The 19,817-nt window shown below is 35.6% G+C and overlaps 2 protein-coding genes across 5 annotated transcripts in view; one reads left to right on the forward strand and one right to left on the reverse strand.

Annotated features, from left to right (window-relative positions):
- LOC146540604 (uncharacterized) overlaps positions 1-2,960 on the forward strand; it is a 79,435-nt gene extending 76,475 nt beyond the window's left edge. The window contains exon 4 of the mRNA XM_085205306.1: positions 766-2,960. Within this exon, the coding sequence (XP_085061432.1) occupies positions 766-2,954 (2,189 nt within the window). The 3' untranslated portion in view covers positions 2,955-2,960. The remainder of the gene's footprint in view (positions 1-765) is intronic.
- Positions 1-19,817, reverse strand: part of LOC146540602 (potassium channel subfamily K member 2-like) — a 271,497-nt gene that overhangs the window by 186,918 nt on the left and 64,762 nt on the right. The gene's annotated exons all lie outside the window — the stretch shown is intronic.

Consider the following 19,817-nt stretch of genomic DNA (forward strand, 5'->3'; position numbering starts at 1 on the left):
GACATAGCACTCATTGCCGAGAACCGACTGACGCTGGAGCGTAAAGTGAACCTCTGGAAGGGTACGCTTGAGAACGGCGGTCTTAAACTAAATGTGTCGAAGACAGAGTACATGGCCTGCGGGAGCCGGGACTCGAGCACCATCCTTATAGGTCCTGAGCCAGCCGTTAAGTCGGAGAAGTTCAGGTACCTTGGATCCGTTATGCACGAGTCTGGAGGCATCGATCACGATGTCCATGGCCGGATAAGCGCTGCCTGGGCCAAATGGCGGGAGGTCACTGGTGTGGTCTGCGACCGCAGAATACCGCCCAAGCTCAAGGGGCTGATATACAAGAGCATCGTCCGACCGGTTCTTTTATACGGCAGCGAATGTTGGCCAGCACTATCTCGGCACACTCAGGAGCTTCACGTCACGGAAATGAAGATGCTGAGGTGGATGTGCGGCGTCACGCGGTCTGACCGCATACGCAACACATTCATTCGAGGTAGTCTTGGGGTCCGTGACGTAGCGGATAAGCTCCAAGAGCGTCGCTTGAGATGGTTTGGCCACGTTACGCGCCGGCCTAAGAACTATGTCGGACGCAAGTGCCTTGCTATACAAGTTCCTGGGGCGCGACCTCCCGGACGCCCAAGGAAGCGCTGGTTGGATGTCGTGATGCAGGACATGAGAGCCAATGGTCTAACCACCGAGGACGCAAAAGATCGTGCAAAGTGGAGTAGGTTAAGTAGGAAGGCAGACCCCGGTAATAGCCGGGATTAATGCCAGGAAGAAGAAGAAGAAGACTTAGTGATGTCTCAGTGATCAATAGGTTTAATACCGGAAGCGATCACCGACTCGTACGAGGCACACTAAATATTGATTTAAAAGCTGAAAGAACGCTAATGATAAAGTCTACTCTCCGACCATCAGCGTTTCAAGTTACACATAGTTCCGAAACGTTCCAGACCGAACTCCAAAACCGATTCAACGCACTGGAAACCACTAGCAACATTAACCAAAGAACCGATGATCTGGTCAAAACGCTGCACAATGTCTCAGCCAAATATTTTCCCCCAAAGCGACGAGTCAACGCAACGAAACTCTCAGCTGAGACACTCGAGCTTATGAGAAAGCGAAGAGAACTGCCACCACCGTCTTCGGCAGATATGAGTGCCTTAAACCTATCCATCAGAAAGCTGACGCGTCGCGATCTCCGTCGCTCAAATACACGCGCTATCAAAAGTGCGATCATGCGGAATCGGGGATCGAAAGTTTTCGCTCGCAATTTAGGAAGGCCTCATCTCACGAAACTCAAAAAAGAAGATGGTAGAATCGTTACCTCTATGCTTGAGATACTCGATGAAGTTGAGCGTTATTACGAGCAGCTATACTCGTCAAAATCAGGGAAACCCGGCAAATCCAGAGCTAGTGACCAACGCGCTCCTTTAACGCGCCATTACACTGAAGAGCTCCCGGATGTTGACCTCGGTGAGATTAGGATGGCTTTGGAACAGCTTAAAAACAACAAGGCTCCGGGCGATGACGGAATTACTACAGAACTTCTTAAAGCAGGTGGCACCCCAGTCCTGAAAGTGCTAACAAGCCTCTTCAATTCCGTTATCCATCACGGTAAAACCCCGGAAACGTGGAGCAAGAGTGACGTGGTACTGTTCTTCAAGAAGGGAGACCGAACTCTCTTGAAGAACTATAGACCGATCTCACTCTTGAGCCACGTATACAAGCTGTTCTCCAGAGTTCTGACGAATCGTCTTGCCAGCAGATTTGACGAGTTCCAGCCGCCAGAACAAGCCGGGTTTCGATCAGGCTACAGCACCGTAGACCACATCCATACTGTTCGGCAGATAGTACAAAAAACACAGGAGTACAATCGACCGCTGTGTATGGCTTTCGTGGACTACGAAAAAGCCTTTGATTCTATCGAAACCTGGGCGGTTCTGGACGCACTGCAGCGATGCCGTATCGATTGGAGGTACATCGAGGTGCTGCGAAGTTTGTATACGTCTGCTACATTGACTGTCCAAATCCAGAAGAGTAAAACTAAGGCGATCCAACTGCGCAGAGGTGTAAGGCAGGGTGATGTTATATCCCCGAAAATGTTTAACAACGCATTGGAAGACGTCTTCAAAACCCTGGATTGGACCGGCTTTGGAGTCAATGTAAACGGCGAGTACATCACGCACCTCAGATTCGCCGACGATATCGTAATCGTAGCAGAGTCGCTGGAACAGCTAGCCGAGATGCTGCAGAGCCTAGATGGATCTTCGCGGCGTGTTGGTCTCGGGATGAACTTGAGCAAGACAAAGGTCATGTTCAACGAGCATGTCATACCGGGACCAATATACGTGGACGGCACTCCTCTTGAAGTTGTTCGGGAGTATATATACCTAGGGCAAACTATCCAGCTTGGTAAAAACAACTTTGAGAAAGAGGCCGATCGAAGAATTCAACTGGGTTGGGCAGCGTTTGGCAAGCTACGTCAAATCTTTTCGTCGCCAATTCCGCAATGTTTGAAGACAAAAGTCTTTAACCAGTGTGTTTTGCCAGTCATGACATACGGTGCCGAAACGTGGACACTAACAGTCGGTCTAGTCCATAAGTTCCAAGTCGCCCAACGTGCTATGGAGCGAGCTATGCTCGGAGTCTCTTTGAAAGATAAAATCAGAAATGAGGTTATCCGGAGAAGAACCGGAGTTACCGACATCGCTCGCAGAATTAGTACGTTGAAATGGCAATGGGCTGGACACGTCTGTCGAAGGACCGATGGCCGTTGGAGCAGACGAGTCCTTGAGTGGAGACCGCGGATTGGCAGGCGTAGCGTAGGGCGCCCTCCAGCTCGATGGACTGACGACCTGAAGAAGGTTGCTGGCTTCGACTGGATGCGGAAGGCGGAGGATCGGGAGCTTTGGCGCACCCTGGGAGAGGCCTATGTCCAGCAGTGGACCCGAAAAGGCTGATTTGATTTGATTGAATAATAAACTCATAGAGAAAATAAGCACAAATTTGTATAAAGGATCTTTCTTTCTTATTTAAGTTAAAGATTATGTCGGTTTTACACTGAAAGCTTCACCAAAGAACCAATTTATTGACACTCATACCCCTAAAAGGGTTAAAAGTGGTGGAGTTTGTATGAAACTTGCTATTCCCTTGATGAATTACTTTGAAACTTTCTTCAATTTAATCAGCTCACAAGAACGGAGTCATGGACGATAATTTCTGGTATAGTTACCTCTATATTAATATTGAGGCTAGTCATGGCGCAGAGGTACAAAGTGTGACTATAAACGCGACAGGTTGTGTGGGTTCGATTCCCACTCGAGAAAATTAAATATTTACTTAACTTCGCTCTGGTGTCGGGGGAAACTTGAATTCTGCCACTCAATATACAATTCCACCAAAATTCAGCGGAAAATGGAAAACAGAGTTTTAGTAAAGAGAGTTTTTGCAGTAGGTTATCTCTGCCTACCCTGCTGAGTGCAGAATACAGATAAAAAAGAAGATTTTGTTAATGAAATGAAAATACTAAAATCAATATATGAATAATACAAAATTGTCTATTTCAAAATTTCATGACTTATACTATAAAATTAACTTACTAAAATGGGCACAAAGTTTTACTTAAGCACATAAGACATACAATAAAAGACGGTACAATAGAACGACTTGTATATTTGTATATTTTAAGTAAAATAAAATATTTTCAAAGAAAACTCTGAAAGGAAAATTTAAAAGTTGTTGAAGTGATGGCGTAAGTTGTCTCGTCCGTTACTGGAACATGACCATAAACATGAATTTGAAATTTTACAATGTGCATTTTTTTCTTGTAATTCGATTCCACTATAGAAATTTAAATATTTAATTTTATCATTTTATTTGGTCTGGTGTCGAGGTTAAGTGCGGCGTTGAATTCCGCCACTCAAGCTTTTAAATCCTCAGTGTAATAAATAATTACTATATGTTAATGAATTTTAGTTATGTGCTCTGGCAGATAAATCACGGCATTGGGTTACGCTACCCAATATACAGTCTGGAAATTTGAGAGGAAACTGGGGATTAAAATAAATCTTCTGCTTATTTAGCTATGTGGGAAAAAGCTTGAAGTGACATTATTACGAAAATCACAAGAATTACTCACTAAAAGTGAGTGGTGAGAGAGATAGGGGGAGACCTGGGTTGACCTTCGAAAACACAATATCAAAGATACTGAGGAGGTTCACGTGAAAAGAGTGAGGACCCCCCGGAGGACATGTATGAAGAGGTTGATGACAGTGGACGAGGCGAAAGAGATATGTAGAGACCCACCCAGAGAAAGCCAGAGAGAGAGAGAGAAAGAGTTAAGTTAAGTTACCACATCTCAGCTATATTTACTTTAATATTAATGTTAGAATTCTATAGAGTAATATCTATCTAAAAGTTTGGATTGCTTCGTGTATATCTAGTAAGGTCGTCTACAACATAGTCTATCTGTACTGAATATTACAGGCCTGAGGCCGTTGAAGTCCCATGTGATAAATAAATTATTGTCAAACACTAATTACTTTACATGATTAAACAACATCAGATTCCAAGTTAAGTTAAATCTATAGGGTATTGTAATGACATCTTTATAAATTTATTTTTCATCTTTTTCAAGTGAAGCTCTATCCCGCATATTGCAGGGTAGGCAGAGGGAACCTAGTGTTAAGAAACTCCGTTCCACACTTTCATTAATTAAAATCTTCTTAGCAATTGCCTTTCAAGTAAGTAATTTTTATATAATTTGACGTTTCTAAAATTTCAAATATTAATAGGTATATCAAAACATTTTGCATTACCAATTCCTTGCTATACCAGTACCTGGGGCGCGACCGCCCGGACGCCCAAGGAAGCGCTGGTTGGATGTCGTGATGCAGGACATGAGTGCCCATGGTTTAACCACCGAGGACGCAAAAGACCGTGCAAAGTGGAGTAGGTTGAGTAGGAAGGTGGTAATAGCCGGGATTAATACCAGGAAGAAGAAGATCAAAACAACTTTTTTGATATAATAATATTCGTTTCGTTCAATTGTTAACTTACTAGCGCCAGTTAAAATTTTAACTTTTATTAATTTTTCCATAGCACGTTGACAAAGTTCAGTATGTTACAAAAGCATTCGTGAAAAATTCCATTATACTTGCATTGAAAACAAGCTATATTTTCAAATGACATTTTAAAAATTCTAACAACGTGCTAAACTAAAACCTATTACTAAGGTTTTGTTAAATACTACGTAAAACTAAAATAATTTTAATTTTGAAACTTTGAAATGAGATTTATTTTTTCGTCACTCGTTAATGTTGGTGGTAAATGCAAGAGTAAATAAACTCCAAATAAGACTATATACAAGTCTATTAATTACATCAATTCAAAAAAAATCTATGTAAAATTTATAATTAGACTAAGTTTTTTTTTTAATTATATCGAATTTATATTTATTATTAAAATTTATCTATCGTAATTCAAACTTATTCTTATATTTATAAAAAACTAGCGGCCCGCCCACGGCTTCGCCTGCGCGAACTACGTTATTATTAATGTCTGTCTCCATGGCTACGTCCTAGTGACGTCTATGTAAAATTTGAGACTCCTAGCATTTGTAGTAACGAAGTTTCATACAAACTTTCTCCGAAAACAACCCCTTAGGAGTCGAATATTGCAAATTCCCGTCTTAGCGAGCACCTACGTCCTATAAATAACTCCTATGCAAAATTGTAGATTCCTAGCAAATGTAGTTTCTGAGATTTCGTGATGAATGAGTGACTTTTCGATTTTATATATATATAGATATAGATATTACGTACATTAAACATATTTATCTTGTCATTTATAACATTTTGTACAATTCCTCATACATAAAATCCTGGAAACTCTAACGTGCATATTCCATTTCTATAATATTCGAGCGGTAGTTTTGGCAATCCTCTTACAGTCGCATCTCAGCTTACCACTTGTATATGTGACATATTTGCTGTGACGTAAGCGCTGACTGGAGGCAAACAAACGTTAAGTGATCTTACGGAATAACCTAAAAACCATTCTTGTATACGTTTGTATTATTCTTTTTATATTCCGGAGAAGATATGAAATATTTAATTTATTATGGAAATTGTAAGTAGTAATACAATGAGATCTTGGAAATTGTTTAAACTTTCATCAAAATAAAATGCAACTTTTTGCTTTTTCCTGTAGAACAGATAAGATTGGTAGAGAAAACCTAGAGTTAAGACTTCTCATTTTCTTACTAAATAATTGATGATAATGAACTGTTTTACTTTCCCATCTGAGCTAGGAGTTGAAAATAGCATGAAAAATTAGCTTTATTCTCATAGTTTTTATACAAGTTGAGTCGCTGAGACATCCCAGTAAGTAATCGAGAACAAGATACGATAAGAACGATACGATAAGAACGAAAACACAGAAAGTGGGGAACGGAGTGTCCTAACACTAGGTAACTTCTGCCTACCCGACTGCGTGCGGGATACAGCGTGAAGTTGGGAAACAAAAAGAATTAATAAGCAAACAAACACGAAACAAATTATAGAAAATACATTTTGTTTATAACAAATATAAATAAAAATAAAACCATTGTACAGTCAAAACAAAGCCAATTTTCATAGTAGCATCCACCGATACCAGAATTCGTAAAATTGACGTTTGATTTTGAATGCGCCCCGCGAGCTGCATTCGCAATTCGCTTCGCTTCGCTTAAACTACTATAGATACGGTTAATAACGTGTATCATAATTCAATTACCATACAATACAGAATATATTTGAGCATTTCGAATGCTCTATAGATTTTGTAAGCTTTAACAGTTTAATACTATAGAATATTATAGTTGAAAGAGAAATTTATATGAAAATATTCTATTGTTAGCGTACTCGTGTAAAAGAGGGTAGATGTGGCTGAAAAAGGCTATAAAATCTTTGCTTGTGCTTGTGCAAAATGGTTGCTTGGAAGCAAAATGGTTGCTTGGAAGTAACTTGGCCGTGGAAGGAAGCTCGTGTGTAATATTGTTATTGGGTAATACATAGCAGCTAGATGGGGTGGATGGACGATATCCGCAAAGTGGCGGGCAGCGGCTGGATGCGAAGAGCTGAAGATCGAGCTCAGTGGCGTGCCATTGGAGAGGATATGTCCAGCAGTGGACGAGGACAGGCTGGTGATGATGATGATGATGATGAATACATATCATTTATTACAATTATATGGAATCTCTGTCCGAATTCCTTAGAAATATATAGACGGTATGTATTTTTATCGTGTTTTTTTAAAAAAACGCTAACCGCTTCCGATTTCTAACACTATATAAATTCATTTTCTCTAGTGGGAAGCTACAACCTGTCGTATTTACATTCGCACGCTTGTGCCCCAACGCCATGACTGGCCTCGAACGTTTTTACAAACATATTTAACTGCTATATAATATAACGACAAAATTACAACAGCTATAATTCAATAGAAAATTGTTTATTTGTATAAAAAAAAACAAAAAATTGAGACCGTCAGAGCCATAAGGGTGTGACTGAAACGTAACGGTTACGGGTTCGATCTCCACTCGAGAAATGAATTATTATTATAGGTAACCAGGCAAAAACCCGGCGTTAAATTCTGCTACTTAACACGCAATGCCACAATACTAGGTTCCCTCAACCTTTCCTGCTGAATGCGGAATACAACGTAAAGCTTATTTTATTTCATAGAATAAAATATCGCTTAAAATTTAGCAATTTAAAATAGCTTTTAAAATATAACATAGTAATTTACAAACGGAAAACAAAGATAAACATTCGGAGGGAAGTACGTGATATGCAGTTAATGAGTAGCCGAGTTTTACTAGCTTCATTATAGTTCGCTGTTTTTATTTATTGATATTTTCATATATTTTTAACTTTATATTGAAAAATAGAACTATTATTTTGTAATATTAAAATACAAAATAATAGTTTATTTTTTTTAATATAAAAAAAAAATATAGTTATGAGGCCAGTTATGTCGCAAGGCCTCGGCAAGGCAAGGCAAGGCAAACTCTAAACGTGACAGGTTGTGGGTTCGATACCCACTTGAGGTAAATATTTAATATTTTCATTTTCTCACTCTGATAACAACAAAGCAATAGCAAAACAAACAGCTGAGGCAAAGCACGGCGTTAAGTTTCACTATTCAACACGCAATGCCTTTGGAATTCTGCGGAAATTGGGAAACGGAAATGTCTTAGTGAGAACGGAGTGCCTATATACTCATATATTATACCCTAGAACTTTGAAAACAATTGAAAAAGATAAACAGATTTCGTATAAAAACTTTGAAATAAATTTACACAAAACGACCTTTCCTACCAAAATATTTTATCTGTACAAAGAAAAGTTATCTAAATCTAATTAAAATAGCGCTAACAAGGCTTAGTTATGTCAACGATTCTCGCACAAACTTCTTACATTAAATAAACTTTTAATGAGAAGATAATGCATAATATTACGCAATTAAACAAGAGCCATTTAGGAGAAGTAGCTTCTACAGTTAAAACAGAAATAAAGATTTGTTTCACATGATAATGGTTGAGGTTCTGTTAATGGGGTAGTTTGTACTAAATAAGATGAAAATATATTAAAAAAATGGCCATATACTTGAGGCTAGTCGTGGCAGAGGGTAATTGCTTGTGAATATGAGCGCGACAGGATGAGGGTTCGATCCCCAGTCGAGGTAATAAAATATTAAATATTTTCATTTCTTCGCTCTGGTGTGGAGTTAAAACCTGGTGTTAACTTCCGCCACTCAACACGCACAGCCTTCAGGATTCGGTTAAAAGTGGGGAGTGGGGGGGGGGGGGGGTAACGACTGGTGATAGTCTCGACGTTGGCACTAAGACAAGCGTATATCACAATTAACATCACAAAGCCGAAATTAATAGTCGTACCATAGAATTACACTAAATTAGGAATTCGGAACAATCGGATCAGCGATCTTTGTCTGGTAATGTTTGCTATGGTCCCGTTAATGTCCAAATATCTTTTAGGGATTTATTTTTTCAACTACAAAAGCCTGGTATGTCACCTTCCAAACAAATAAGAAATATCAGTTATTTTGATGACATGAGATGGTAAAGAATGAGTGCAGTATTCCTCTGGGGAGATTCCTCTTAACGCCAATGTCATCAGCCAACTATTCTACTTATATAAGCTGAAGACTTATCGCTGATTTGCTCATAAAGACAGAGAGAAATATGTTATATTGAAAATTGTGGATATCATCAAATAAGAGAAGAAGAAATATTAGTGAAAACTGCATTCGAATCGGTTAAACCAATTCTGAGATTAGCGATAACAAACGCACAGATAAACAGACGAAAATGTTAAAAAATCATTGTTTTGGGTTCTATTACGTTTACAAAGGTTCCCAATAACATTTTTTTTTAAATATCTTCCAAGTACTGACGCCGAACCTTTTACGATTTTATTATAAGTACTAGTGGACCCAAACGCGGCTACGCCCGCTTGAACTATATGAATATTTATTAAATATATTTTTGAAATTATTTTCAATTTTCAATAGAGAGATGCGTCAAGCAAGCTCATTTTGGGTGACGTTTTCTAACAACAAACTTTGCAAATCGTTGCTTAGCAACGGTCGCATGGCAACGAACGTTGTTAACACGGCGGAATAAATTGCATGTCAAATTAAAAAGTATTTTAATATATTGGTATATATCGAAAATATTACAAATATGAGAGAAAAAAAAGTATCCTATGTTCATCCCGAGACCCTCAAGCATCTCTATATGAGTATTTTATCACAATTGAATTAGCGGTTTGGCCCTGATTGCGTAAAAGACAGACAGACAGACAGAGTTACTTTCGAATTTATAATATAGGTATGGATTATAAAAATACATTGTAATACAAACTCACTTGTTACAAAAATAGTTACATAATAAACTGTAAAAATAAAATAAATACAAACTTCCCAACCGGATGCAATGTGCAACGTTAAAACTTTCCAAAGCAATAACATTTTACGTAGAGCAATGTTAATAACAAACTTGAGAAACAGAACTTTATTAATTTATTAACGTATTCGCAAATCAAATTGATATTTGAATAATGCTTTATATGAATATTCTATTTCGTTTATCATTGAATTTGTTTTGTTTATATATGAATTTATAAACGTAAGTAAATTTTAGATATATAAGACACTAGCGGCTCGCCCGCGGCTTCGTCTGCGTGAACTACGTTATAATTAATTTCTCATTCAATCATGTCTCCATGAGTACCAACGTCCTATAAGTGACGTCCATGCAAAATTTGAGACTCCTAGCATTTATAGTAACGATGTTTCATACAAACTTTCAACCCCAAAAACAACCCCTTAGAAATCGAATATTGCAAATTCCCGTCTTAGCGAGCACCTACGTCCTATAAGTAACTCCTATGCAAAATTTGAGATTCCTAGCACATGTAGTTTCTGAGATTTCGTGATGAGTGAGTGACCTTTCGATTTTATATATATAGATTATCAAATTGAGATATCTCTAATCGATATTTTAGAATAACAACTATTCAGTTTATTGCTGGTTTTCTAATCAGAACTGCCTCCGAGCTGGTGCTCATAAGGCAGTTCTGCTGACAGCACAATTGCTGACCAGCAACAGTAGAAGACCACCAGATCTTACACACACTTTCTTACAGTTTAAATATGAATTAAAAGTGTATCGTAAATACTGTACATTTTATTAAAAAACTATTTCATTTCTCGCTTCTTTCTATACAAACAAAATTACATAAATACATTTTATGTGTCTTATTCCGTTGAATGTTGGAACTAAAGTTTTGAAATTACATTGAACTTAAAAGTAAACAAATACACGTGTTCATGAGATAATAAGTTTTTTTTTCATCTTTGTCCCCAATTAGTAATTGAACCTATAGCCATCCTATTGACACTCAGATGGTCAATGAAAATACAAATCTAAGATATATTAAATATACTAAATATATATATATATATATAATAATATAGTAAATATATAATAATTTTGTCAATTCCTCATATTTCTTTCACAATCATTAATCATAAATTGTTAAATAATATCAGTTTTCGAAACGCTAAATATTCAATTTAGGCGGCACCAGGAAACCTTTCCTCGCGATATCATCTCCTCGAGTTTCACAATAGGGCATTAACTTTTATATAATGTTGGGTAAAACGTTTGAATTTACACCTTGTTAGCAAAGTCACGTCGGATATTAAGAGCAAGTATATTAAAAGTCAGATAAAAGTAAATTTTTCATATATTTTTGAAATATTTAAAGCGTCATTCCACAATTAGGAAAGAAAAAATTGTTATAGGAAACGTTTAAAAATTTGAATGTAGGGGGATTTTGGACCCGGGCCTCTTGGCCTTTTTATATTTTAAAAATAATCTTTTTTTAACATATGTAAATGTGTTGTACAACGAACGGTTTCTGAACATAATAAGATTCCTTAGGATTTTGTAGGTTTATTTTTTAATATTTTAACATATAATTAAATTACAGTATTATTATAAAAATATGATTATTTTTGGGCCGAAAAGTGGAGTATAGAAATTTTCAAGACGATAATAAACTTTCTCTACTTATCATACTCCATAGAAAAATAAATCAAAACACTGTTTTCTTTTTAATTTAACATTATCATTATACGTCTAATATCATCATCATCTTTTGTCCACTGCTCGACATAGGCCTTCCCCAATTCTTGCCACCACACTCGATCCTCAGCTCTTCAAACCCATCCGCATCCATTCCTATTACTTCTAATATAAGTTAGTATTTTTCAAATTTATTTAAAACAATTGCGCAATTTCATTGACAATAATAACTTGAATATTTTACTCTGTGCTTTTAATTGCTAAAACCGATGGTTACACAAATAAAATTCTATTCACATTCAATAATATATCACTAACGTCATTAATATTTATGACTTTTTTCCACAAATTACAATTCCAAAATGTTTATACTCGTATTGTTAATATAAAACATAATAATATATGCTACAGAAAGGCATGCATCTGATAAAATGATTTAAAAAAATACATTAAATCGAATTCACAACTGTCGTTGGTAAATTGGAAAATTTATTTAATAATTTGGTACCTAGAGTTATGACACTCCGCCTCCTCTTGTCGCCGAATTCTGGAGGCATTGCCTGTTGAAACTGAAGCTGGCAGAACTCGACTAAAATATTAAGTTAGTAAGGAAAATATTAAATATTTAATTTCCTCGAGTGGGAATTGAATCCACAATCCCTTTCCCTTTTGTGTCCCTACGCTATGACTGGCCTTATTTCATGACATGAAACCAATTAAATTGGAAAAATATAATCTAAAAGTCCATGTAGAATTAGAGCACCCAGTACTTGTCTTTTACCAAACCCACATAAGAGAAAACACAAAGAAGGCTTCTTTGAAAATTGTGTCAAAGTGCAAAAAATATCCACGTCCGGCCTTTCTGGCAGCTTCTCACTACCACGTTGATGTTGGCGATCAGAAATCACTTCTTACAAGTGTTCTTTTATGTGTTCTCAATTTGTATTCTTTGAAAATATTTTGTGCTGGAATTTTGAAACAAAAGAGTGTAATACTCTAGATGTGATAGAGGTCGTTGTGGCGTAGTGGTACAAGGATATGTGATATAGGTTCGATTCCCACTCGAAGGAGTAAAATATTTAATATTTTCATTTCCTCGCTCTGGTTTCCTAACACCAGGTTATCGTAGGTTAACACTGCCTACTCTGTTATGTGCGGGATTCAGTGTGATGCTAAAAAAATAAAAAGATATACATGCAAACGTTCATTAGAAAAAGGGCCAAAGGAAGTTGGGTCCCATCTTCGTATGCAAAGTGAGGAATTTAATAAAATGTCACGGGATACTCCCTGAAAATCAAGAAAAACAAGCAAGGACAGATTACAGTAAATACGTTGGGTCCTATCGCTTTAAAGCTAGGAATTCAGTCAAATGGCATGAGATACTTCGAAATGTATAGAAGTCAGTCTTGCTTTAAAGATAATGGCTGTGGGTTTGATTCACACCCAAGAAAGAGGTAGGTAATAGGTGCTCGGGAATTTGCAATATTCGACTTCTAAGGGGTTGTTTTTGGGGATGAAAGTTTGTATGAAACTTCATTACTACAAATGCTAGGAGTCTCAAATTTTGCATGGACGTCACTAGGACGTAGGTACTCATGGAGACAGAAATTAATAATAACGTAGTTCAGGCGAAGCCGCGGGCGGGCCGCTAGTATTTAATATTTTCATTTCTTCGCTCGTCTGTACCAATACGCAATGCCTCCAGAAATCAGCGAAAAGTGGAAAGTGGAGTGTCTTAACACTAGGTTCCTATTATAAACTGAATACAGGGTAAATCACTTCTGTATGTTACTTTAATTTCCTTGACAATAGTCTCTACTAAAAAGATATATAAGAATCTACAGATACAAACTGTTGTGACGAAAATGAACCAAAACAACAAATTACAGCTTCGTATTTTAATTAAGGTATTGAAGCCTAGAAAATACATGAAATTATATTCTGAAAATAGAACCAAATAGATCCAATTACAATAGTCCTTAGATTCTCGAAATCATCCTAATATTAAATAGTATCGCTTTCATGAAAGTTACACTGAAAATACTCTGGTAATTATAATTAAATAAATAAATATAAATTATTGATTTTTTTTAACTGCATAAACTGGGGAACGGCGTGTTTTAACACTATGTTACCTCTGTCGTGTGCGGGATACAGCGTGAAAGCTTACAATAAAAATGATACAGTGAACTATTTATACATTTTTCCAACTAGAATTTCCTAAAAAAAACTACCATAAACTGCCCCATTCTCAATTTTTATTAAATATACATAAGAATGCACACGAATATATTGCATATTTTCACTAAAATTTTCAAAAGATAAATAAAGTTATACAATTTCGATGAAAACTTCAATTTCATGGAAGCTTTGTATTTTTTAGAAGTTTTTAGTAACCATTTTACCAATCGCTGTTGTTACAATATTCACATACCTTACTATATTATTTTGTTTGAAATGAAAAGACTTATTTTCATAGTTTCAATAAATTAAGGTACGCTTATTTATTTATTGTTTTATACTTTTCCGAATATAGCAAGGAAAGAAAAGAGAATCTAGTGTTCAAAACCCTCCGTCATGAATATACTTAAATTGTACTACTACATCTTTTCGCTATGATGACAGGCACATGTTAAAAGTAGAAGTTATAAAAATACAATCATGTTTTTTTTAGCTTCACGCTGTTTCCCGCACATAGCAGAGGACACAGGGGGATCCTGAGAATATAGGGTTAGGATACTCCGTTCCCATTCAAATAATTCCGATGTCCAGTTTCTGCCGAATTTTGGAGATATTGCATGCTTAGAGGCGGAGCTCGACATCTATGGGTTCGATTCCCACTGGCAGGAATGAATAATTTTCATTTGCTCGCTCTGGTACGAAAACAAATCACGGCGTTGAGTTTCGCACTCAACTCACAGTGCTTTGAAAATTGGAGGAAATTAAGGAATTATGTTATTATCCCTGTCCTTAACCAGCTATATAGAAAAAAATGCGTGAAGATGACAAATTAATATAAAAATTTGGCGACACTTACGTCATCCTATATCTTATAAAACAAAGTCGCTTTTCGTGTCTGTCTGTTGTTTCTAACTCTTCTTCTTCTAAACCACCCAACGGATTTTGTTGCGATTTTCACCATTAGGTCGAGTATTTTTCGTAGAAGGTTTATATATAGTTTATTATTTGTACATTCTTATGTAAATTAACATAAATACGATAAATATGAATAAAGTCCTACCCGTTGAGACACTTTCGCGCATGCGCTGCTTTAATGGTAAGTACTACATGAAAAAAATGTACTGGAGTATTGTTCCTCTTAATAAGATCTACAAAAAAGTCCGCGAGAGCATATTTTTATCTTTTAAGGATAACGTGTAGTGATCATTTTTCTGTCTAAAAATAATAATTTCAATATATTTTTTATTGTGAGGGATATTTTTCCATAATGGTATTAATCTTTATCCTTTAAAATACTTTATTAATTTTCTACGTTAAACGAAGATAAAATTTGCTTTTTTTTCGAAATTGCGAATAGTTTTAGAGAAAAACGCATTTAATTGTTGACACCTCCCGCCGTTGACACATCAGCTGTATGTTACTCAAGTTTCACTTATTCCTTACTCTCAGCATATAAATAAGTATATTAGTTACGTTGGCCATTTAATGTAGATCAAAACTGTCTTTTACGGATTTTCATTTTAATAAGTACTTTAGAAGTTGTTACAATATCAAAAAATTCTTGCTGCGAAACGGCTCGCCACTCGCCATGCGTCCGCCGCGCCCGCCTGCCTTACACGCATCGGTGGTTCAGTGGTAGAATGCTCGCCTGCCACGCGGGCGGCCCGGGTTCGATTCCCGGCCGATGCATTCTATTTAATTTTCCACCAATTTTCCAATAAGCCACGTAGTGCTTGCTTTTCATCAGGGACAGAATACCCTCCTCAGCATTAACCACAAGCAAAAAAAACCCGCCTGCCTTTACAGCAACGAAGATTTAGATGCGTTTGCACGTATTGGATAATTGGAGTTGAATGTATTATTTCAGCGCGATATATTTTTTGTAGTAGTTATTAGAAGGTAGGCTTTTGTTTATAATTTCTTCCGTTTAAAAATAGTCATTTAACTATCTAAAAATAGTCATTTAAATATATTTTAATAACTACTTGAAAAGATTAGTAGCACAGATTTAAAATTACGGTACCTACTAAAAAATCCTTGCTGTGTAAAACAATTGGAAAATCCTTATTGAAAATGCGGGTTGCATTAGGGTTTAATTAATTTTGACATTATCTTAAGTGCTTTGCAAACATACATTAAATGAATAATCCAGTAGTAAAAGCGGGCGAAGCCGCAAGGGGGTCGCTAGTTTATTTATAATTTATTTACTTACAAAAATCTGAATTTATTTAAAAATAAAGAAAAGAAGAATTGTGCGAATTAACCCCCAGTTTTCATTTAAGGGCTGTATTATACGAAAAATAATAGATATCTTGACTTTCTTTATTAAATTGATGGCGTTGAGTTTTTTAGCGGGTCGGCCATTTTTCTTATCTTTATTAATCATTTTACTCGAAGCCCGCATTTTTAAAACGTTTAACTGTAAGGATATTTTTTTTCTTTATAATAAAATTACACATTATAGCCGTCTATAGTTGCTGTTTTTGAAAATTTTCAAAATTATTTACTTTATTGTTAATATTTTAAAAAAATATATAAAGAATATTATTTAATTGAATATTATAGTAAATGCATATGAATATACAAAAAAAGTTAAGCACGAGTAAGGCACGCCCACCGATGGTTCCGACAAATGTTTAAATTGGAAATACATCTACCTATAGAAGTTAACGAACTTAAGATTACGCAATCATATTGTATAAAATGAAGTATAAATAAAAGTTTTTGTAATATTTTTATCTGTAGTACTATTTTTTTCACTTCCTGGCAAATTTCGTAGTTCTAGATCTACGGGAAGTATTGTTTAGGTTTTGATTTCGACGAATTTCATATAAAATGCAGCAAAAACGATGCATAAATGGTCGTATTTTTAAATTGCGTCGACTTAAAAGCTTGATTTGATGTGTGTGTTTCAAGGATTCCTAGATTTGAATATTTGATTTCAGCTTGTTACCCCGACTCGACCTCGCGATAAATGGCCTTGACAGGCGGACAGATAGGCAACAAAGTGATCCTTTATTTCTTCCTTTTGAGATACGGAACCCTAAAAATAGTCACTAAAATGTTACATTTTATAAGCTTTTCCTCAGCTTTCGTTAAAATCTGTTTATTTAGGGCTGAAATTCGGTAGATACTGTGATATTATTGTGGATTTAGTTTATAGTTAAGCTAACATCTACATAATTTAATACATTTACTCATATTTGCTTAACATGCGGCGTATATCTCCAGAATATTGAATACAAAATTGAGTAATGTATACTTATTTCTATATGTCGTACGATTTTGTAAAGTAAATAACGAAATTTACGTCAAAGATATTTTTTAGGGTTCCGTGCCGTATAAGGAAAAAAAGAACCCTTATAAGATCACTTTGTTGTCCGTCCGTCCGTCCGTCCGTCTATCCGTCTATCTGCCTGTCTGTCGAGAGCCTTTATCTCAGGAAAGCTTGGTTTATCACAAACCCTATACTCAGATCTACGGTCTGGATTTCCTGAAATAAAATCGTATTTCAACATTTACTTAAAAAAAATATATATGGCCGTTTATATCTAAAAAAAACGCATATTTCGATACTATAAAGCGAATATTTAGACACTATAAAAATTAATAGATAAAAATTACGATAATTGATTCGAACCCACTACTACCCATTTTTCATTTCCATAAACCACAACATATTCTTAATTAAACACGAATTAAATTCCCAAAAAGGCAATCACGAATTTAAAACGCGCGGCCGCGCGTAGCCAAGTTTTTTTACAAACAAAACTGGCGAGCAGCACCGTGTGTTATTTTACACGAACCATTTGAAGCCACTTTTTACCTATTCGTAACTCAAAAACTATTCCATCTAAAGCTGTCATATTTGGCTCAAATATTTAGACCCCCTACCTGTATACGTGCATAAAATTTCATAAACACAGCTCAAACAGTTATTTAGATAATGACGTCCAAAAATCGTTAATTTTTAGGGGGGTGACTGACCTATAGACCTTAATGTTAACCAAGTTCCAGATGACCTGGAATGGTGAAATTTAGCATCCGGTTAAGTAATTGGGTGTATGTAAAGGAAAAAATCCGAAACTAGTATTTTTTTAACATTTTCTTATAATTTTTCAATAAATAGATTCAATTAGGAACATTTACTTATAGTGTAGCGCCTGCCAACAAAATAAGAGCAATGCATTATTTATATATATTTGCTTTTATTTATGTCACACGTTAGTAAATATTTTATTTGTTTTGTAGACTAACTTCACTATTACTTAGCCATCTAAAACAACACGATGCTTTCAAGTATATTTTAAGATAAGATATGTCTCCATTTGTAGCTGAAAATGCCTCTAATTTATGTCCTGACAAAGCCTGCCATCATGTGGACTTCAAGGGCTTCACGTAAAAATATAAAAATATAATAAATGGATTAACATCCTTCATTATTATTTATTATAATTTAAGCATATGTTTTAGTACTTATTATACTAAGAGTATTTGCATAGTCGATTAACGTATTTGATATTAAATTATTATTACAATATTTAAGTACTAAGTCCTATATAAGATCCTATAAGGGTTCTGTTTTATTGCTTTCGAGGTACAGAACCCTAAAACAGAAAAAAAATACACTAAAAAATAAATATAAAAAAAATAATTATATTGATAGAAATATATATAAAATTTAAGAATAATATACTATCTGTAAGGTCAGTCGTGGCACAGAGGCACAAAGTGTGACTGTTAAACCGACTGGTAGTGAGTTCGATTCCCACTCGAGGAAATGAAATATTTATTTAAACTTATATTTCCATTTCTTCGCTCTGGTGTCGAGGCAAGGCGCGGCGGAGAGTTCCGCGACTCAACACGCAATGCCTCCAGAATTCGATGGAAAGTGGGGTTACTGAGTGTATTAACACTAGGTTCCCTCTGTCTACAGAACCCTAAAACAGAAAAAAAATACACTAAAAAATAAATATAAAAAAAATAATTATATTGATAGAAATATATCAAAAATTTAAGAATAATATACTATCTGTAAGGTCAGTCGTGGCACAGGGGCACAAAGTGTTACTGTTAAACCGACTGGTAGTGAGTTCGATTCCCACTCGAGGAAATGAAATATTTATTTAAACTTATATTTCCATTTCTTCGCTCTGGTGTCGAGGCAAGGCGCGGCGGAGAGTTCCGCGACTCAACACGCAATGCTTCCAGAATTCGATGGAAAGTGGGGTTACTGAGTGTATTAACACTAGGTTCCCTCTGTCTACTCTGCTGTGTGCGGGATACAGCGTGAAGCTGATTTTATTTTTAATTTGATATATTGTCAGCCTACCAGCTATCTTAACAGAAGTAATTATAAAGTAATTATTAACAGTAAAAATTTAAGTAATTGTTAATAAAAAAAATAAGAGAAAAAAAGAGAAAATTAAAAATTACTTAAACAAAATAATAAAAAATAAATAAAACCGCTTTACGATGTATCCCACACATAGCGGGGTAGAGAGAGGGAACCTACTGTTAAGACACTCAGTTCCCCTCTTTCCATCGAACTCTGGAGGCATTGCGTGTTGAGTTATTCCAACAAAATAATAAAATTAGAAAAAATATTAATGAATATATCAGATTTCTAAACGCAGCATACATTCATTACTTTCAAATCTGACAACTGTCATTTAATCAACAAAATAAAAACTATAGTCGAGATTCATAGATAAATATAATCTATTTTCATATATAATTAAATATCGTCTTAAGAGTAATAAAACATAATATTATTGACCATAATAAAAAAGTAAATATCTAATTATATTAGATATATTTTATTGTACGAAGCCGCTCATATTTTAATGGTTTTTTTGGCCTGAGTTTCATGATTTTACTGGTTTTAGGAACACTTGTGAAAACGGCAGAGAACGGAGTCGACCTTGGGATCATATCAATTCAGATTGGTACCGTCAGCACTTAATAAACTTATTGTTTATATTTTTTC

Source organism: Heliconius melpomene, chromosome 2, assembly GCF_056956725.1.
Source record: "Heliconius melpomene rosina isolate 202511_hmr_F chromosome 2, ASM5695672v1, whole genome shotgun sequence".
Classification (NCBI taxonomy): domain Eukaryota; kingdom Metazoa; phylum Arthropoda; class Insecta; order Lepidoptera; family Nymphalidae; genus Heliconius; species Heliconius melpomene.